Source organism: Sminthopsis crassicaudata, chromosome 3 (assembly GCF_048593235.1).
Source record: "Sminthopsis crassicaudata isolate SCR6 chromosome 3, ASM4859323v1, whole genome shotgun sequence".
NCBI lineage: Eukaryota > Metazoa > Chordata > Mammalia > Dasyuromorphia > Dasyuridae > Sminthopsis > Sminthopsis crassicaudata.
In genome coordinates, this window is record NC_133619.1 from 293715883 (window position 1) to 293738616 (window position 22734).

A 22734-nucleotide genomic window follows, 5' to 3' on the forward strand; every position below is an offset into this window, starting at 1 on the left:
AAGGCCTGTATTCTCCCCAAGTGTAATCCATTTTTGCAATCTGATTGCCTTTTGACTGACTTATCAGGTAATCCCTTTCTGCCATGTGATTGCTTCTCTGCTGATTGATTAAATCAGAGTCCTGACCTTCTAAAGGCTCTTTAGGTGTAACATCAGCTGCCATCATGCCCCAAGTCTTTTTTGCCTGGGGCCCTGGACCTGGGCCCCTCGTCCCATTTCCCTGAATTATTCTACACTCTGATGCCCAATGGAGTCCTCTGTTGCATTTTGGACATGGGGTTTTAGGTCTTCTTTCACCCTGTCTTCTCACTGTATCTCCATACCTACACTGAGCTCTTAGATGTCCAATTTTTCCACATTGAAAACATCTCCGAGTTTCTCTAGAAGTCCCTTGCCAGGAGGGACCCTGTCTTTCCACATTCATCATTGTCTGGGTGTAAAAAGCATTTGTTCCCACTGTAGCACAGCGTCTTATGATCTCCTCTAAAGGAGCATCTTTGTCTAACCCCCATATAATTCTTTTGCAAATCTCATTGGCATTTTCCTTAGCCAGATGTCTGGTCATTATTTCTGTAGCTGAATTTTCTCCAATAGTTCTTTTGACAGCAGTTTGCAAACGTCCCACAAAATCTGCAAAAGGTTCATTGGGACCTTGCTGTATTTTAGTGAAAGCCTCTCCACGATCTTTCTGTCCAGGAAGGACACCCCAAGCTTTTATTGCAGCCTTAGCAATTTGTTCATATATTGTCATGGTATAATTAATCTGTTCTGAATTCTCTCCATACTGACCTTCACCAGCTAAGTGCTCAAAAGTGAATTGTGTGTTAACTCCTATTTCCAAATTGCATCTGACTTGAATTTTACATAATTCATGAAATTCCGAAAGCCATAATAAATTTTCTCCAGGTTCCAGGCATATCCTTGCTATGGATTTCCAATCATTCGGGGTTAGGACTTCATAAGACAAACCATCTAGTAACATTTTGACATAAGCTGATGTAGTCCCATAAAGGGTACAACCTTTTTTCAAATCCTTAATTTTATTCAAATCTAAAGGTGCATATCTTCTCCTTTTTTTACCTACAGAGTCAATATTTTCAATCACAGGATATGCATGTATAAAATCACTTATATCCTGTCCTTCTCTCTTAGCTTTAACCAATGCTTTTTCTAATCTTGTCATAGGCTTAGGCTGCTTCACAGGAGATTCTGTTTGTGTTTCTGCCTCTTCCTCTCCTCCTTCTTGCTCCACCCCTGAAGGGTTAATTGAGGGAGTAGATGGGAGGTGCTCCTGTTGCTGTTGCTCAGAATTGTACTTAACTTCATTGTTATCTGATTCATCCTTTTCACCTAGTTTAGTTGACACTTCCCCATTTTGCTCCTTCATCTCTTCCTTTAGAATAACATTGTTTAAAGCCAATTGGATTACATTGTATATATGAATTGTATCTTTGGAAATTGAGTTTGGCCTGGAATTGTAGTGTTCACCTAATTGCTTTCCTACTAATTCCCATTCATCTGGATCCAATTCTTCTTCCAGAGAAAAAGAAGGACATATAACCTTCACAGTTCTTAAAAGTTCAGTAATCTCCTCTAAAATTATAATCAATCCTTGGCTTTTCATAACCTTGATGATGCTCTCTAAACATTTTCCTTGAACAGAAGGTGTTTGCCCCATTTCACTATAAGAGATTCCTCGTTTAGCCTTAACAAGTTAAGTTCCTTATTTATCTATTAGCACGCTCACTTAATCTTTAACAAAGTTTCCTCGTTACTCACGGTTCTGGGTCAGAGAGACTGAGATCTGGATGGGAGGCTTTTCCACTGGAATCAGGACCGTATCTGTCCCTGTTCGGGCGCCAAATTGCGAAGGTCTGGTCTAGCTCCTCTTGTCAGGATAAGCAAAAGTCCTTGCCCCACGTGTGGACGCCAATTGTAACGAGCTGTCGTCTCTAGAAGCTGCCGGATCGCTCTCTGGGAAGAGATCTGCTGTGTCTACTCAAATCTTTAAGACAGATTCTTCTTCCTGTAGTGAACCGTTGTCTCCAGGCAGTTGCTGTTAACTCTTGTCCTTAGAAGTGACTTCCCTTCCTGCAGAGAGCCCCGTCAGGCCTGATGTAATGCAGAGAGTCTTTCTTCTTGAATCCTGGCTCTGAATCTCCTCCAGCTCTTATCCTTCTCCAGGCCGATCTGCCCTTTGCGCCCAATGCTGTCTCTTTTTATCCTCCCAGAGAATGGGCGTGGGATAATGCAAGGGCTTCTGGGAAGAACCACCCCAGCCAATGAGCTTGCCCCCTCTATCAAGTCAACCTGAGTTCTCACCTTGTAATTGTCCAGAAAACCTGAATTCTCACCTTGTCACCATCCAGACAACCTGAGTTCTCACTTAGTAATCCTAACAGCTAATTGCCTTCAAAAGCATATTACTTAATTTTCAAATTAATCATCCTTCCTCACCCCTAAAACACATTTGGAAATTATTTAAATTTTATTTCCTATCTTCTCTATCTTTTACCAAGATTATATTTCCCACGTTCACAAAACATCTCTTCCTCTGAATGCAAAAAAGAATGGAGAGTCTGTTTGCACAAGGCCTTGGAACAAATCTCTTTATTCTTCCACTCCAAAGATTCTGGCTAGTATGCTCTCAGGGCCATCTGGCTATTCTGGGTTTTCTTAGCACATATAAAACCATGTGATCCAAGAACCTACTGGGCCAGTGACCAATTTCAAGATCTACTATTTATTTCTTATTGTCCCAAAATAATTAATTTCCAAACCAAAATAAGATTTTAAAAAATCATAAACATGGATATGCTTACTGGACATATGTGAGTTTGTGTTTGTGTGTGTGTATATACATACACACACACACATACACATATATAGATATGAGAAATTGAATGCCTGCAATATTATTTTCTTCTTTTTTGCTTGTTCAAATAATTTTCTACTTACCAAAGCCAGAAATGTTGGGAGGCAGAGATGAGGAAGGAGAGCATTATAGGCATGGGGATAGCCAGAGAAAAGGCCTGGCAGCTAGAGATGGGATGTTCTGTCAGTGCACATCAAGGAGACCAGTGCCTCTGAATTGAGGGGTAAGGAGCCTGGAAAGTGGAAAGCTAATTTATAAGATTTTTAAAATGCAAAACAGAAATTTTTCTATTTGATCCTGGAGGAGATAGGGAGCCACTAACATTTACTTAATAGGGGACTGGCATGGAAAATTACTTTGAAGATTGAATGGAAGATGAACTGGAATGGGGAAAGACTTGTGGCAGGTACCCCCATCAGTGAGCTGTTGTAAAAGTCCCAGCATGAGAAGATGAGGCATGTTTTAGGGTGGTCTCAAAGGAGAGAAGAGGATGTATTGGAGAGATGTGGCAAAGGTCAAATCTCCATACTTCCCTGCTTGCATCTCTAAAATAGAAGCAAAATATTATATTTTTTAAATTTCTCATTAGTATTGTTTGTTGCATACGGTAGATGCTTAATAAATGTTTACTAAATGAATGAATGAATTTTTAACATTTGGACCTTGGTTCTATGAAAGAACTGGAGTGAGGTACAAGAGTGTTGCTGCATGCTATAATTATTTAGTTTGCAATGTCTAAGGTCATGTAAAAATGTCTCCAATTGTCCATGTCCTCTTTGCAATCCTCTTAATACCCTCTATTCCTCTTTTTTCTTTTACATTAGATTTAAACTTTCTTCTCTTTAACTTCCAGTGTGTTTATCCTTTGGAGTCAAGAAGAACATATCTAATACTCATCCATATAACAACCTTTTAAACATTTGAAAATAACTATCCTCTCCTACCCACTCCTCATGCAATAGGCTTCTCTTATGTATGTATGACTTAAATAGGCTTTGTTTCTTCAACTACTCTTCATATGGATACCCTCCATCTCATTAATGGCCCTTCCAAAAAGCATTGATGGAACACTGGATGGAACACAAAATTCTAAAGGGGTTAGATATAAAGATATAAAATAATTCTGAACACTATGGTTCTATTAATGCATGCTGAAATTGCAGTTGCTTTTTAAAAAAAATATGACCTATTATTATGATAATGTTGATTTATATTGAGTTTGCAATTCACCATCCTTTCATTTCCATTAAAAAAATAAACATACAAAAAAGACAACCACTATTTGCTCCTGCCCTTTCCCTCTTTGTATTTTTGGAGTTGGGTTGTTGTTGTTGTTGTTATTGTTTTAATTTGAGGGTAATCATCTCTAGTAGAATAACATCTGGTTTTAGAGAAAGGAAGATTAAGTTCAAATCTTGTCTAGGATAGAAGGTCCCAATATTTGTAGGACCATGGGAAAGTCACTTAACCTTTAAGTGCCCTGCATAACACTCCAAGATAAGGATCTGAAGACATGTTGTCAGTTGGTGCTAATGGAGGGATTGAGTTGTTTATACTGATGAAATCTTTTAATAATAAAAAAAAAAAAAAAAAAAAAAAGACAAGCGTCTTGAGAAAGTCAAAGTGAAAAACAGTCCTGGACCTTTTAGACCTTACATTTCATAGGGAGGATACAATATGTAAATAGAAAAGAATGGTATGGTTACTTGAGAGGGAAAAAAGTCCTTACTGGGAGCTTTAGGAAAGGCTTCCTGTTGGAGGTGACACGGGAATTGGGTTTGGAAGGAAATCATAGATTCTCAAGCAGAGATAAGATAGGAAATGATTACAATTGTGTGAGAGAACCTGTGTAAGGGTATGGAAGTGGGAGATGAATTATCAAGAAAAGGGGGGAAAATAGGCCATTTTGGCTGAATGTACTTGGGGCCTTGAAAATCTATTTTAAGGGTCAAATTTATAGTTCAAGATTATTTTGGTAGCAATTTGAAGGATTTCATTTAGAGATGAGAGACTGTAAATTAGTAGTCTAAATACTACATTTGCTATAGTGTAGGTGAAAGGTGATGAAAGATTGAATTAGGCAATGGGCAAGAGAGGGAGAATGAATGAGACATATGATCTGAAAGTAGACTTAACAAGACTTGGAAACTGACTGAATATGAAGAAAGAGGCAAAGGGAAGGATCAAGAATGATGCCAAAGTTTCAAAATGAAGGCTCTTAGAATCATTCATTTAAATCTGAAAGAGAATCTCCAGTATTTTTATTTTACAAATGAGGAAACAGATCTAGAGACAGATATGTGCTTAAGTGTACCTAGTCCTCAAGATAAAATTGGTGCATTGTGTCTCATTTTTTGGAATTCATATTTTAAAGTAGTTCAGTGATAAATTAATTTTAATAGTATTTTATTTTTCCAAATACATGTTTAGATACTTTTCAACATTTATTTTTGTAAAACTTTGTGTTCTAAACTTTTTTCCTTTCCTTCCTTTTCTTCTCCCTCCCTAAGACAGCAAATAATCTGATATAGGTTAAATACCTAAAATTCTTTTAAACATATTTCCATATTTTTCAAGAAAAATTAGATCAAAAGGGAAAGAAAGATCATGAGAAAGAAAAAAAAAACCAAGCAAAGAACAACAACAACAAAGGTGAAAATACTATGCTTTGATCCACATTTAGTATCTATAGTTCTCTCTCGGGATGCACATGGCATTTTCCATCCCAAGTCTATTGGAATTGCCTTCAATTACCCTATTGTTGAAAAGAGTGGATTCCATCAATGATAAATTAAAGAAAAAGTTGACAAGTTTTCATTTCTTTAGTTTGATTTGATTGAGTATTCAATCAAAAGTTTGGCTTAAAGAAATGAAAAATTATAAAGTCCTAATGAAGCATTCTATGCTTGACTACATCTAGGAAGGTGAAGGATATTGGTGAAGGTCTCACAGAAAGTGAGTGGCAGAGCTGGTATTTGAACATATTTCTTCTGATTCCAAATCCTACACTCTTTCCATAATATGAGAGTGTCTTCCTTTTAACTTGTCAATTTTTTCAGATCCTGATTGTGTCATTATTCTCTGTGCTTTGGATCATCTGTGAATCTGATGAGCATTCCATTTGTGGCTTTTTTCAAGTTATTAATAAATATATTTAATTAGAATGCTAAATAAGTAAAAGTCCTTTATGAAACATAGATAGATGAAAAGATAAAAATCTCCCAAGAAGAAAAGGGAACGTCTGGGTTATGATTGGCACCTCTTTAAGACATATTCATACTGATGAGATTATATATCAATTGAAGTATACATAGTCTTCTTGTTCAGTCATTTCAGACGTATCTGACTTTTCATGACCCCATTTGGAATTTTTTTTTAGCAAAGATTCTGAAGTGGTTTGCCATTTCCTTCTCCAGTTTATTTTACAGATGAGGAAACTGAGGCAAACAGGTTTAAGAGATTTGTCCAGCAATGAAATATTTGAGGCCAGTTCCAATGATCTTGTGATGAAGAGAGCCATCTGTACCCAGAGAGAGAAACTGAGTGTGGATCCCAACATAGCATTTTCATTCTTTCTGTTATTGTTTGCTTGCATTTTTTTTTCTTTTTTTTACTTTTTGATCTGATTTTTCTTGTGCAACAACATATTGCATATCTTGGAGTTAACATATATTGGATTACTAGCCATTTAAGGGAGTGGGTAGAGGGAAGGACGGGAAAATTTGGAACACAAGGTTTTGCAAGGGTCAATGTTGAAAAATTATCCATGTATATGTTTTGAAAATAAAAAGCTTTAATTAAAAGAGAGATTTGTCCAGGATCACAAAATTAGTAAATGTCTAAGACAGATTTGAATGCAGAAAGATCAGTCATCTTACCTTGAAGGATTGCATTCTATCCACTTCACCACCTCATTGCCCCCTATGTACCCCTTACCAAATAGTTAGTAAACAAATAATGAGTTGTTTCAGTCACAACACCCCAGCTAAACGAACTCAATTTGAACAAAGTATCCCAGAAGTTACCGGCATTTGTTGAGTGATTTTCAGATAGCAGATATATCCTGTGGACCTGAATTACTATGAACTTCCAAGTTTTAACCCAGAGAGGGGGAGATATTCAGATGGGACAGAATGTATGTGATAGGACAGCAAAATTGACATTGGTCAGAATTTATTGGTTTGTTTTTGTTTTCTTATTAAAGAGCTTTTTCATTTTGAGTACCCATGACTATGTGTAGAACTCAGGAGTATGAACATTTCTTCCACTTATGGATTCCCAAGGAGCTAGCAAGTTTGGCTATTTAGATTTTATCAAAACGTGAAAAACAAAGCTCACTGACTTATTAGTGATAATTGGAATTTATGCCAAGCAAGCCCAGCATCCAGGACCAGCCCTGCTCATGTCCTTTATAAGAATATTATAGTTGACTTTTTAACAAGAATATATTTCTCCCCTTGCCTGCGTACCAGAGGGGTCTAAAGTACCAGTGAAGTGGCAAAGGAAAGTTAGTTTGTAAGGGAACTTTGTCAGTTTGTATTCCCTTTTTCTTTTTCCCTTCTAGACTCTGACCGCACCTGCCCCATTTGCAGATGAAACCAGCTGCCAGTGCCAAGCCCCCCATGAAAAATTGACCATTGCTCAGGCCCGCTTGGGAACGCCAGGTGAGGCCATTTCATCTTATTCACACAGTGTTGGCTGCCTTGAAAAGTACCAGGGACAAGCAAAGGAAAACAGGGAAGGCATTTCATTATCTAAGTCATACCCTTAAGATTTATAGATGATGCTTCAAGGCCAAAGGACAAAAGAGTCATAGCAATAAGAATACCTGGAATAAATTCACAAAAATCATAGAATATATAGAATAAAAGACCAGTTTTAACAATATGTCCTGAAGATGAGCAAATTTGGGATCTGCTAAACAGATGCACCCATCTACTAAACAAATGTATTCACTCATTTATAACAGTGCTAGGTCTTGATGATTTTAAAAATGAAATATGGCATTAGTCTTTCCCTCTAAAACTGTAGGATGAAAAGACAAGCTGCTCTTCACACAGAGTGTGGTAAAAAGAACTCTAGATTTGGAATCATTCAGATCCCCATTCTGTTGTTATTGCCTGTATGACTTTGGACAAATCACTTAATCTCTCAGTTTCCTTATGTATAAAATGATCCCTTTCTTGCCCCTAAATTTCTGATTTCAAAATCAAACAATTTAGTGAAGAGTAATGAAATGAACTAACCTGAATAAAAAAACAATTAAATAGCGATAAAACAGGTGACTTATTGCCAAAATTAATGATGCAGACAGTAAGTCCTAGAGAAATTTAGAGAATGGAGAGATCCTTGTACCCTGGTATATAGTTAGGGTCTGTGGGATGTAAATTGATGTTTGAAGGACAAGTAAGATTTGGATAGACAAGAGTGAAAAGGGAAGATTTTCAGATGATAAGAACAGTATCAAAAAATTGGGATTGTGAATGAATAAATGTATTATGTGTCAGAATAAGAAGACTATAATCTATCTAAAGTTGAGTTCCAGTGATTTTAGAAATTCCCCTGGTTGGATAGCAATGGGAAAGAAGTTTGGATATCCAGTACTCTTGAAATCTTGTTCACCTGTGGTTAATTTTAATAGACAAAGGATGATATGGATCAAGTCTTCTCACAAGATACTGCAAAGAAACAAACAATAAACCCTCACTGTAATTAATTTTATTAATGATATTTAATTAAATACCAATGAAGCAACATCTGAATTTTATGAAAGAGTATAAGTAAATTATCAAATATCAGAAACAAAAATCTAGACTATACTACCATAAAGAAAACAAAAACAAAAACCAAACAACCCTCTTTCTGTTAAATATATATATATATATATATATATATATATGTATATATATATATATACATATATATATATATATATATACATATAGAGAGAGACAGAGACAGAGACAGAGACAGAGAAAGAGAGAGACAGAGAGACAGAGAGAGAGACAGAGAGAGAGACAGAGAGAGAGAGAGAGAGAGAGAGAGAGTCTGATTCAAACCCAAGGAATTAGATTGCAATTAAATTTTAGAGATTTTTGCAGTTATGCTACTTTTATTTTGAGGAAGAAACAATAATAAAAAGAGAAATACTTTGGCAGTCCAAATTCAATATTACCAGCACTAAGCTGGCAAGGGATTTCAGAACTCAGTTGACTCCCTTTCTCAAGCACAAAGTCTGTGGGAGTATAGAACCCAAGCTTAGCTGAATCTCACTCAATTAAAAAATGACTTTCCTTAAGAAGGTGGAGAGGACATATGTATGGCATTTAATGAAGTATGTCACATGTAGACTTTCAATAAAATTTGCAACTCAACCTGAACACATAATTCTATTTTTAAAAATGTCTATAAATAAAGAATTGTTAATCTTCCCAATAATCCTAAAGATGTGGCAGACACAGAAAAAGATGGAACCTACCTATAAAAGGATAGAATTAAGTTACAGATTGGTACCTCTCCAAGGGTTCCATTAGCTTGACACCTTGATATAAAGTCTTGAGAACCACTAACTCCAAACTGAGTGGGAGAAGGAAAAGTATGTGAAAACAACTACAATGTCTTTTAGGGCACTCTAGCTTCTGTTTCCGTGATTCTGTGATATTTTTTCCCCATGCTTAGGGTGCTGACTTTTCTTATCTGACTCTTAGAATTCTTGGTTTCCTTTAAGACTGCTTTAAGGGGCAGCTAGTTAGTGCAGTGGATATATAGAGTACCAGCCCTGAAGTCAGGAAGACCTGAGTTTAAAAATGATCTCAGACACTTAATACTTCCTAGCTGTGTGACCCTGGGCAAGTCACTTAACCCCAGCCTCAGGAAAAAAAAAAACTGCTTTAAGAATTTAAGACAGTTACCTTTTACAGGAGACCTTTCCTTGTCCCTCCCCCTCTCCCAATAGTTATATAGTTATTCCCTCTAAGGTTTGCTTTCATCTATTATTTGTATTTTGAAAATATACATACATTTAAACATATACATATATTAATAATTTTGAAAATATACATACATTTTATACATATACAATATTTATATATAGTCTCTCATATTTGAATATAAGCTCTTTGATGACAGAAACTGTTTTTGTTTATGTTCTTAACGTATTCCTAACATTTAGCATAATGCCTGGCACATAGCAAGGACTTATTAAATGATTCTTGATAGATTGATTTTTCTGTGTCTGTTGTATTGTTTACAATAGCCTCATGGTCTAGTCTTTAGTGTATGAATGATCCATAATTCTCAGGACTTGATAGCCATTGTTGCTAATAATACTAGTAAACTTCATTAGATGTGCTGGTGAACTACTTGGATGATCCTAGTCTTCCCCATTCTTCAAATTCAGACTGATTGCTTTAGAAGCAAGAGGCAATTGTTGTCAGAGTGTGATAATAATAGAAATAGAATGTCTATTCGGTAAAATTTGCTAATGCACAAATTCGAACACACTAAGAATTTTTTATTTGTCATTGATAAATGTATAATCTAATTGTTTCTAAAAATATTTAATGATACCCTTAAAAAAAAAATTCAGCATCAACTGCTATTCTCTTCCCATGTTCCCCAGTTACCCCATGCCTCAGATGTCCAGAATTCCTCTCAACAGCTATCTCACCCAAGATCTTATCTACCTTCCCCATACCCTAGAAAATTGGAATATAATTCAAAAATAACAATAGATGTGAAATGTTTTAGAAATGTTCTTGTTGTAGCAATTGTTTCATTGAGGAAAAGAAGAAACAAAATTAATTTTTGAATGGGTTTTATAATTTTCAGGAATTGGATTAGAAATCTCACTATCAGGAGCAGCTAGATGGCACAGTGAATAGAGCACCGGCCTTAGAGTCAGGAGTTCAAATTGAGCCTCAGACACTTAATACTTCCTAGCTGTGTGACTCTAAGCAAGTCACTTAATCCCATTTGCCTCACAAAGAAAAAAAAAAAAAAAAAAAGGAAATATCACTATCAAAAAATAGTAAAAACCCTCCTAGGTAAATTCCATAAAAGAGGGCCAACACTTAGCATTGAAAGTTCCCCGTAGATATTATAGGTGTAGTTCCTTATCAGCAAAGGGCTGGTTAGAAATATCTTTTTTTTTTTTTAAAAAACATGGAAGGAGGGCCTGAAAGATCATGAGAGATTTGTTCTGAATGGAGAGGAGAAAGGTGAATGTACACCAGTGGTGAGCGTGTGTTGCTATTCTGAATTGAATATAATCATAAGCAGTGGGAACCTTTTCTAACTCATCAGCCCATTTTACTGGTACAGAATTTGCTGTTTGCCTGGGTGCATCTGTTTGCTGCTCTGTGGGACAATAAACCAGCTTATTCCTTCTTTCACCCACCCTGTAGTTGCCAGATGAACTCTCATTGAAACCCTCAGGTGTTTGAGTCTCTTTAAACCTTATTTGTTAACATCTGTACTTTTACAAGGGGTTTTGTTTCCAGATAAAGATAAAATTATCTTTGTTGCATTCTAGACAAAATTTTGCTACAAAATGAACGGACTCCAGAAGGAAAGAAAAATCAAAACTGGTATAAATTTACCCCTAAGTCCATATTAGACTCCTCTCACTAACAGCTCATAAAAGGGCTTCATAGGTACTGTCATAGCCTAAAAATAATATTCTATTCTTACACATAGGTATTTAATTCATACCTGTAGAGTTCCCAATCTATGCAAAATATAGTTATAGTACTGTGGGGAATAAAAAAAAAGAGTTCCTGATTTTGGATAAGTTAAAATCTAATAGAGGGGACTTCTGGTCAAAATGACTGTATAAAATGGAATACACTAACCAAATTCTCACTTGCATACTCCAGAGGAAAATAAAACAAAAGAGCTTCAGACTGTATAATGATTAGGAAATTAAAAAAAATAGGAAATAGAAAAAAAAAAAAAACCAATAGTGCCTACCTTCATCCTGTCTAGAAAAAAAACGGGGGCTACTCCATAATCTATGGTGCCAAGTAGGGGATGTCCAGTCAGAGGAGGCCTGGTACCACAGGCCCAGCCTTGGGAGACCTCCAGATACTCATGGCTTCATAGCCCGGAGGCCTCGGGACAGTCCAAAGTGGGGGGCAGCAGCAGGGAGGTCCCACATCAAGAGGGGAAAAAAGCAAAATGGAAAAGGAAGTAATCAACCTGAAAGCCCTAGGACACTATATCTCTGAAACCAGGTAACCCCAGAACTGAACCTGCCCTTGAAGAACCCAGTAGATGCTGATCCACAGGTGTTCTTTCTTCTATATAAAAGATTCATCTCTAAAGTGGGAGAATTGGGGATGACCTGGTGTCCTGGGCTGGCCTTGATTCTGACCAATCCCCTGGTGCTTTAGGCCTTGCTCTTTCTTATTGCAGAATAAGGGATTTATTGAGGCAAAGATGAGTAATATTCAACCACATTTATTTATTTGAATGAAATTCCCTTGTTTGGGTGAGTTACCCATTGGGTTTTCAAAACCAAAAGTCAGAGCACTACTGGATTCCCTTGTGGCCAATCTATACTCGGACGATGAGGGAGAAATATGAGCGTAAGCCTAGAGGATGATATTGTTGTTGTTGTTCATTAGCCATGTCTGACTCTTCATGACCCCATTTGAGGTTTTCTTCTCAAAGAGAATGGCCATTTTCTTCTCATTTTACAGATGAGGAAATGGAGGCAGACACGGCTAAGTGATTTGCTTCGGTTCATACAACTTGTTAAGTGCCTGAGCAGGATTTGAACTTAGGAAGATGAGTCTTCCTGACTGTTACTTGATCTATTGGACCATCTAGCTGCTCTTTGGTAACAATACTTTTAGGAAAAAACTAGGATAACTTAGATGGATGGGGTGGGGAGGTATAGTTAGGCCACATGCAGAAATAAACAGATTGCATATATTATCAACCATCACTTTCCTGTAGGAAATGGCATTTTTCATGTACCTCCATGAATGAGATAATAGAACCATTAACACATAAGTAGAGGAGGAAAGAGAACATGAGTGAGTATTGGATGTGGATGGAGGCAAAGGATCCCGGTAAGAATCTCCACTCTGCCACTTGACCTTGGAGAACCCAATTCACCTGGGGGGGGGGGTTTCCAATATTATTATCACTAACATAAAAACATACCTCAATGAAGATATGAAGGTCTTCTAAAGACCTTCCCAATTTTAAAATCTTTAAATAGGTTATAGCATTGTAGACAAGGTAGTTGAGAAAAACTATCAGAAGGAAGATGCAAAAGGTAGGAGCAAAGAAAAAAGGGGAAAGGGAGAAAAAATAGAATTAGAAATGTTATAGCTTGTAGATTCAACACATTCACTCTTTGTAATTATCAACTATCAGTAGTAGTCTTCATTTATAAAAATAATTTTTAAAGAAATTTTACAGATAACTAGATTTGTGAAAATCCTTGTGCAACACTCTGTCTAGGTTATTCCTCAAAATTACACTTTCACATATGAACTAGGTTACCAGAAGGTGACCACAACCTGGAGTTCTAGGGTTAACCTTGTGAATGATTTTTCCTATTACTGTAGTTCTCCAGCTCCCACTGTGTATATCCGATTAACAATCAGTCAGTATGTTAAATTGGCTTTTAGCAAAGGCATTTACCAAGATGATATAGTAGTAACAGTTGGAATTTATTCTCTCCTCCTAAAAAAAAAAAAATAAAGGGCACAATGACCTACAAACACACACAATATTCTTTGAGAGAAAAGACTCAAACTTAAAGTATAATAGAAGTGAGTTACACATGTAGAATACACATACTGCAAAACTATTTAAACTCATCAGGGATGGGACTCTTTTTTTTTTTTTTTTTTTTTTTTTTGATCAGCCAATGATGTATGGGTACATTCTTGATCCAATTAAAAAAGTTTATACCTGATAAAAGGAACATCAGGTGTAGACACATTATGTTTATACATTAAAGCCTATGTATGCATGACTACCTTCCTTTTAAAATTTATTTTCTAATGTTAAACTGAAGCACCACAAAAGGAGATTTTCTATATGAATATCAGAAAACAAAAAGAAGGTTGTCTATGAAACCATGAATCTGTTTCATTCTGCTTGTATAAATGTGTGTGTGTGTGTGGTTGTATGGGTATACAAATGATAAATTTTGCATATTACTTTCAAAACCCTCTACTTATCTTTGCTTCCTCCTAAATTTCCTTCTATTCTCATCTGAGCATTTAAACAATGGGTCTTTTTTGGGGGTCATCTCTATTAATATCCTCCCTTCAAGTGTCCCCTGAAATTAAAAGACAAAAAGAAAGGAAAAAATCTTCTTGACTCTCCTCTGCCTATTTTATTTGTGAGTGAAGCTGATCTTATGTATTTTTATTCATGCACCCCAATTAAGAGAAATAGCAAATTATAATCCCTCTTCTTGCTTTATACACTAGTTTAACAAACCTCAGAATAGAATTTCTCTACCTTTGAGATTCTTATATTATTTAATTCCTTCACTACATTTTGAATATAGTAAGGTTATGAAGAGACACCTATTTCTTCTTTCCCCATTAAAATGCTAGTACTACATCATCATAGCTTTCTTTCCAATTGTTTAAATAAATTTCTTTCTAGGATTCTCTTGATCCTTATGTTAGTATTTCAAAGTTCAGCTCTGATCTAGTCACCCAGAAATGTTTAAAAGTCTTCTATTCATTAAAATCATTTTTTCCCCTTCAATAGGATTATACTCAATTTTCCAGAGTAAACTATTCTTAGTTGTAAGACTCTACATTGTGTTCTTTTAAATATCATTTTCCAAGGCTTTCTTGGGTTTTAAGTAGAAGCCTTCAGGCTTTGTATAATCGTCACTGTAATTGTTTGGCACTTGAACTGATCCTTTCTAGATGTTTGCAGTATTTTCCCCTAGATAAATGAATTCTGGAGCTCGATTATGACATTACAAGGACCTTTCCTTATGTGATTCCTTTCATGAGGTGATTGGTGGATTTTTTTCTATTTTTACTTGGCCTTTTGTTCTAATAGTTTTAGTCAGAGTTGATTTATATTTTCTTGAAATAGGGTTGAGATTTTTTTTAAATTATAAATGTTTCTTAAGTAACTGACCCAGACAATTTTTCTTCTTAATATCAAACTACTTATTATCTTTCTGGGTCTCTCCATAAGAGCTTTTTTCCCCTTTTTAAAATTTTTTTGCTTCATTTCCTCTGAGTACTTGTGTAGTTCCTGTATACAATCCACCTTTTCTTTTGAATCTCTACTTATGGATAGATTTATAATACTTTAAATACTAGTTGATCTTTTCATCAGCTTTAGTTCCTGAATCATGGCTTTGTGCCAGAGTGAGATCCCAAACCTTGATATAATTTTGGATGTTGGGTGAGATGGGAGGGGTGCTGTTTGATCTTACTATTTCCTAAATTCTTGTGCTGACTTCTACCTTCTGGGATTAGGTTTCTCTTGGATCTTTGAAATTCAAAATGCTAAACATACAGGGTCCTTTACAGACCTCAGATCCCTTTATAGCAAAGCTGTTCTAGTTTAGATAGTATAGCCCCATGTCAGCTCAAAGTCATTCTCAAGCCAGAATAGGACCTCTCATGTCCCCATCATAAGACTTCTTTGAGGAAACCCAAAGAGACAGTTCTTGCCACCTCTGAACTCAGAGCCTGGAAGGTAACATGCGAGCAATCTCTGGATGAATTTGTGCTAGCTTTGCTCAAGGTGCCCCTTTCTCAGTGTTTGTGAGGAGTGCCTTCGATGATGTCATTTACTGCATTTTTTCATTGGATTTCTTGATCATTATTCTTTGTTATGAATTTCAAGGTTTTGCTAGAATAGATTTCCTGTTTAGACAACCATCTTGGCAAGATGAGGCAGGGAAGTAAATATTTTAATGTATATATTTAGTTAGTATTTGTACAATTTCCTGTTTTGCTTATTATATTCTTAGATTCCAGGATATTTAAATGAAGCAAAGACCTAATATGCAAAGGTTTGTACATTACTCAACACAATACCTTACCCCAATGAGCATATCATAAATGCTGTTTATACAAGATGCAATGAATCAGAAAGCTGAAATAAACCGATTTCTTTTTCCTGTTTCACAAATTGGGGCTACTGACCCTTAAGAATAGGAGAATCCTAAAATACTCCTGGAATCAAAGAACTATGAAATTGTAATCAATATTATTTGGAATCAAGTACATTTTATTATATGCCAAGTACTTAAATTCTAGTTATCGATGTTGGATGTATATGGTTGTTCCAGATTAGCTGGATATTTAATTAATATCTATATCATTGTAGATATGCAAGAATTAGCTGCAAATTCTTTTTTGATAATGCCAGTTTGAAGGTGGAAAGAATGTCATGCATCCTATTATGTTTCTTTTCTCATTGTCTGTAAACCAGTAGACTATCAGATTTGAGAAGCTCTGGTTGGTGTTGAGATTATTAATCCTGGTTACATGATATACTAAGGACATTATAGATTTTTCAAAATATTTAAATTCTCTTTGACATAAGACATGAACACACATTGTACAATTTTAGTTTTAGTATATAAAATTAAACTACAATGACAGCTTGTTATCATTCAAAAGAGACTAAGATTCCCTATTCTAATTTAGGATGTGGCTTTACACATATATCTTTATATACATTGTTCTGCTTTCTCGCATTCCCTGCTTCTTGGATTAATTTATCTCAATGACCTTCAATCAATAGTAAAAACTTAAATCCTGGCTAATTTTAATTTCCTTTTCCCTAAGATATATGTGTATATGTATGTTATAGCGAGCAGTCTTTCATTAAAGTCAAAATGAATAAGCTTATTGGAATCAAGGGTACTTTGCTACACTGCAAAGTAATTTCTATTTTCAAAGACTAATTTAGGAGTACAGGAAAATCATGTGAAGCCAATATGTGTTTTTTCAAAATAGTGTTTAATCTGAAGTAACTGCTATTTCCCCAGCTGACTTGATCCTCTGTGATTTGCTCTTAAAAGATATCGAACAGTGTGAATCTAGTTAATTCAGCATTCTTTTCCTTTATCCCTTGTGTTTCAAATTAATTAGATTGTTTTGCATCTAGAAAGAAGTATATAGTCTACAACTATCACATCATTAACTTGGGGATGGCATTGTTCTTTTGAGAATACTGTTCTATCATATGGGTTCCTTCCTTCGTGTCACTGGACCTTCTAGGAAATGGCTTATTCCTGTTCAGGTATAAATTGAAGCGGACAGGAGTAACCCAAGAAAAGTGAGACAAATGAGCACTGGACAGAAGGACTTGGACTTTGGAAACTATTCATGATTACCAAATGTCTCCTTTCATTTCAGCTTCAACCTTGCCCTCTCCCTTGCCTCAATTCTGAGCAATAAAAGATTATCTACAACTATGAAAAATGAGCAAAACAAGGACAGAAACATATTGTTCTTTGATATAAAATCATAGAGCTAAAGCTGGAAAGGATACCCTTGACCCCAGAGCCAGTAATCTTTCCATGGTCCCACATTGCCTCTCTCATGCTTACTAAAAAATGTGTGTTCTCATTTTGCTCTCTTCTGTGCTGTTTATAATACGAATCTAAGTTTTTGCAGAAAGCCAAAATACTATCCAATTAGGAAAATAAGGATAGATGCTATACCTTGTTCAAGTAAGCCTTTTATTGCTGTTCAATCATTTCAGTGGTGTCCAACTCTCCATGACCCCATTTGCCATTTTCTTGGCAAAAATACTAAGAGGGGTTTTCCATTTCCTTCTCCAGCTCATTTGCCAGACTGACATAGCGAGATTTGAACTCTGGAAAATGAGTCATCCTGATTCCCAAGTATAGTGCTCTAAGATCTTTACAGAGATATAAAACTATGCATGTGGGAGCCATCCATTTAAGGAGAGTTCATCTTTTAAGATCATTTCAGCCCTGGAAGTCACACTTCTTCAAGACCCTCTCTGCATCCAGGGCCCCTCTGATTGGAGGAGATTAGTGGAAAAGAAGTTCTCTTTAAGGATGGCTGAATCCATCATCTCTTCACCTCTCACCTGGTTACACTCCTCTGGATATCTCCCTCATCATGTCCCTGAGCAGGTTACCTTCCTTCCCTCGACCCCACTTTTCAGCTTCCTTTTGGATATTATCTTCCCTCCATTAAATTATGAGCTCTTTGTGGGGCAAGAACTGTTTCCTTTTCCTATCTATATTCCCAGCACTAAGCACAGTGCCTGGCACATAGTAAGTACTTAATAAATATTTATTGACTGACTAACTCATAAATGTTATTTTCCCCTCTTTCTGATGACTGTGTTTCCTTTTATTCACAGTTGACAGACCTGTTAGAGTGTATGCAGATGGAATATTCGACCTTTTCCACTCTGGCCATGCTAGAGCACTTATGCAAGCTAAAACACTGTTTCCCAACAGCTACTTGCTGGTAGGAGGTAAGACCTGAATTTCCCCTTCATTCCTTTATCTAGTTCCTAAGTGGATCTCCTGCCTGCCATCAAAATAAAATAAATAAAATATTATGTTTTCAATTCAGACTGAATAGCGATAGCAATAATTTCTAATTTGCCTGTGTTCTTTTGTCTAATCTCTGAAAATAGCTTAAATAAAAATCAGTTAGTGGAAGCTAGGAGATACAGTGACTCCTTGGAATCAGGAGGAATTGAGTTCAAGTCCACCCACAGACCCTTACAAGCTGTGTGACTCTGAGCAAATCATTTAACCCCAATTGTTTTCCCCAAAAATATCATCCAGTAACAGAAAGAGCATGGAAGTAGATACCACCTATTCTCAGTGCCCTGGAACTATAAGAACTTCAGGGATAACTGGGCTTTCCACACTACTTTTCTCCATGAAATTCAATCACTTAGTAGACATAATCTTATATTTCTCAGACGATTTAGGGCAAAATAATTTTATTCCTATTTTTTACATAGGAAACACTAGGAAAAACCAGAATGACAGTGGACAAACATGGTCTCTGTTTTTTATACACATTTAATATAGTGCTATGAGTAAAGTGGGAATTTAATAAAAGCTTGAATGATTCAATTGCATATTTATGCAAAGTATGTCAGAGAAAGAGATTTACATATTGTATGTAGGGCCAGTATGAATAAATAAGTGGGAGGGTGAGAAAGAGCCTCTACTACTAAATCCTAACATACTTTCCTCAAAAGACATGTGCTGTTAATTTTAAATGAATACTCTTATTAAGACCTTTTCTGTACTCTTAATTCAACACCTACCATAAGCTAGGCACAAGGTTACAAAAGCAAAAATGAAACAGTTCTTTCCCCCTGGAAGCTTACACTCTACTTGAAAAGAATAATATGTACACAAACAAATAAAGACAAATTATATGCAAGGTAATTTGAGGGAAAGGTTAACCACTCAGGGAATTAGGAAAGGTTCTGAGTCGGAGCTTTGGCTATAACTACAGAGTACAAGAGTAAAAGTGAGGAGAGGAAACAGTCCAAACTTGGGGGCCAGCTCAGGCAGAGATATAGAGACTGATGGAGAAACTTTTCATGGGAGAGACAGCAAACAGACCAGTTGGACTGGAACAAATAAAAATATGAGGAATCAAGTGAAATGTCTAGAACAGTGGAGACTGCAGGTGCTGTGGGAGAGCCAGGCAGGCTGTACTGTTAACCATCAAGGATGCTCATTCAGCATGCTCATACATCTCGGTCCCTCTCCCTTTTCATGGTGGTGGTTGTTGCTGCTCAGTAGTTTTTCACTGTGGCTGACTTTCTGTGACTCCATTTGGAGTTTTATTGGCAAAAATACTAGAAATGATTTGCCTTTCCTTCTCTAGCTCATTTTACACATGAGGCAAACAGAATAAAGGGACTTATCCAGAGTCCCATAGCTAGTAAGTGTCTGAAGTCAGATTTGAACCCAAAAAGATGAATCTTCCCCATTCCAGGACCAGACTCTATCCACTATACCACCCAGCTGGCCTTTTAGGGATGTGACTTTCCCTTTTCAAGTAACTTCTTTTTCCCTCCATGTCATATCTTGGTTTTTTAAAAGCCAGGCCAGCAGCAAAGCTGCTGAAGGGATGATACAAAGGAAGGGATGATACTTTTTTCTCTTGTAGTTCTTGTTCTCAAACTTAAGAGTTTCCTCTTTACAGGTGTCTGAATCCCAGATTCAAGGTATACAATTCAATATTATTTATCCATTTTGTTGAACTTTTCAAAAGTAGTTCCTGAGTCCCCAGGTTCAGTCCATGCCAGAATTTTTATTTTTCTAGAATAAAAGATCTCTCTCTCTTCAGACTATTTGTGAAGCTTTCTTAGAGTACATCCATGTTTGAACCCTTTTACTGATCAATAGATTTTTTTTTGCATTTGTCTACTTAAAAAGCCAAGTAAACTTTTAAAGCAAAAGTAAATGCCTCCCAATATGGGAGGAAAGGTGACAACATAGAAAATAATTAAGTGACCCATCTTACATTCCATCCCCTATTTGGGGAGGGAGAGAGGGGAAAGCAATATAAAATCACCAGTCCTTTTTCCCAACCATCTGTATTAAGAGCATATGATTTGTCCAGGATTTCATTTAAATTTGCAGCATCCTTACTGCCTTGGCTCAGGACTCCACAATCACCTGTAACCTCCTATTTACTCTCCTCCTTCCTTTTTGCTTCCCCACTTTTTTGTGTACTTGGCTTCCATATCGACCTCTCCCGACCACAAGTCTCCTTCCGCAAGATCAGGGTCAGTAATTCTTTGCAGTTTGCTTTCAGGTCAACTCCAAAATCTCCTTGGAGGTTGGAGAACACTGGAAAGGGGACAGCCCAGTTCTAGCCCCCCCCCCAAAAAAATAGCCACCTCTACCCCCAAAAAACCAGTTCTCCTTGCTCTCATCCAAATCTTTTAATGAAACTTTAAAAGGTGGGTTATAATCAGTTGAAGGCAAATTGGAAAAGACTTTTTAAATGCCAACCAAAAGCATTCTAATGATGAGGAGGAGCCATTAAAGCTTTTGAATCAAGGATCAGAAGAATCATATCACTATTCTGCTGTCCTGGGAAATAGTGAAATCCCATCAGTGCTTTTCTCAGTATTCACTGAAGACAAATTGAGAATAAAAATGTTTTACTAATCAATTAGGATAGAAATACATGATAACTTAAAGAAACACAAGAACTATTAAATCACTTAGACATAGCAATATTTTTCAGCTTAACTCTGCCTGCCCCTCGATCCTATCCCTGGGGTCTTGATATTCTTTATTATCAAAAAGCCTTCCCTTGTTAACCTTGCTTTGGTCCCTCTCTTGAGTGATAGGATTGAATGGGTTCAGCCCATTGTGTAAATTCTGTAGTCAGTTTCTCTAGGGAGTATTAGAATAGTAAAGAACATATTTGAACATAGTAGATAGATAAAAGACTTTCCTATTCTTTGGGTAAGCACCAAGAAGTATAAGAGGGAAAGACAAAAACAACTGCCTTCTTTCAAGTGGGTCCAGATGTCTCAATAAACTCGGGTCATTAAAAATCCCTGGTTATTTTCATGACCTACTTCCTGGAATTAGTAGGGAGTTTAGAAGTAGAGAAAACTTTATTTATTATGAGCTCTAGTTTTCCAGAAAAAAATTGACTTTTCTGTGCTTAAAAATATATTATGATGTAGAAAAGGAAAAGGTTCACTATTTAATACATGCTTTCTTAAGAAAGTGAATAGGTGGAAAGGTTGCTTGAGAGAAGGGAAAGTAGGGAAATGAAACAAAATTGTTATGAAGATGAAACACAGGAAATAATTATGTTCAATCTTCTTTTTAAGGGGCAGAAAGGTAATGATAGTTGGACCCTAAGTCCTATAAAAGGAACAACTAGGTGTTGCCATACTGTATGAAGAGCCAGGTCTGGATTAAGACAAATTTATTTTCCCGAGTTCAAATCTGGCCTCAGACACTTACTAGATGCTATGCAGCTGTGTTTCCCAGATAAATTATACCATGGACCCATAAAATATTTAAATGACTCATGGCAGATTGTTATGTTGTTCTCAACCTCAGCACAGGGTCTCTGGAGTCTCAGTGTGAAAAGACTGAGTAACCATGAGGAACAGAATAGATAAATACTGTCTAGTGCCCAATTGTTGTGAGTCACTCAGCCACTAAGACTTAGAGGCAAGCACAATGTATACTATGTCATGATATTTCTCTCAGTGTGTCCCCCCTCTCTTTCTCTCTCTCTCAGCACATATGTATATGTATATATCAAATGTTTTATATAAATAAATATATATGTTTTATATATAAAATATAAATGCCATAGAAGCCTACCCAAACCACCAACATAAGGATATGTGCATATGTATACAAACATACCTATATTTGTATATAGATAGATATAGATATAGATGTGTATATATGTAACTTCTCCTAATGCCTTATAGCATGGAGATTGATCTGGGCTCTTAAAGAATATACTAGCAGAGAGAAAGCTCCAGAAATTTCTACCAAGCTATTATTAATTTATAGGAGCAATGATTTGAAATTATACATTTCCACTTATTTGGTAATCAGCTGAGAAGAGTGAAAGCTCATGGTTTGGGAACTTCCTCTGGACTCTTTAGGGGTACCAGATAGTAGGAATAGGGTTGATATAAACATAGTTTAGTCATATGTGGAGTTCAGATCACAGGGATCAATAATACTTTGGGGGATCATCAATGTCTTTTATTTCTTGTTCTGCAATCACATTTTTAAGTATAATTTTTGCCATTTTAACTACTATCTATTTTCTCCTTTGAGTCATTGAATATCAAAGTATGTGTTAAATAGTTTAGGGACTCTCATTAAATTC

General features: G+C 36.2%; 1 protein-coding gene across 6 annotated transcripts in view; it reads left to right on the forward strand.

Annotated features, from left to right (window-relative positions):
* PCYT1B (phosphate cytidylyltransferase 1B, choline) overlaps positions 1–22734 on the forward strand; it is a 116526-nt gene that overhangs the window by 58207 nt on the left and 35585 nt on the right. For 4 of the 6 annotated variants that reach the window (XM_074300895.1, XM_074300896.1, XM_074300897.1 and 1 more), the window contains exons 2-3: positions 7440–7539; positions 18230–18346. In XM_074300895.1, the coding sequence (XP_074156996.1) occupies positions 7440–7539; positions 18230–18346 (217 nt within the window). The remainder of the gene's footprint in view (positions 1–7439; positions 7540–18229; positions 18347–22734) is intronic. The other 2 variants (XM_074300898.1, XM_074300899.1) reach the window with 1 other exon arrangement.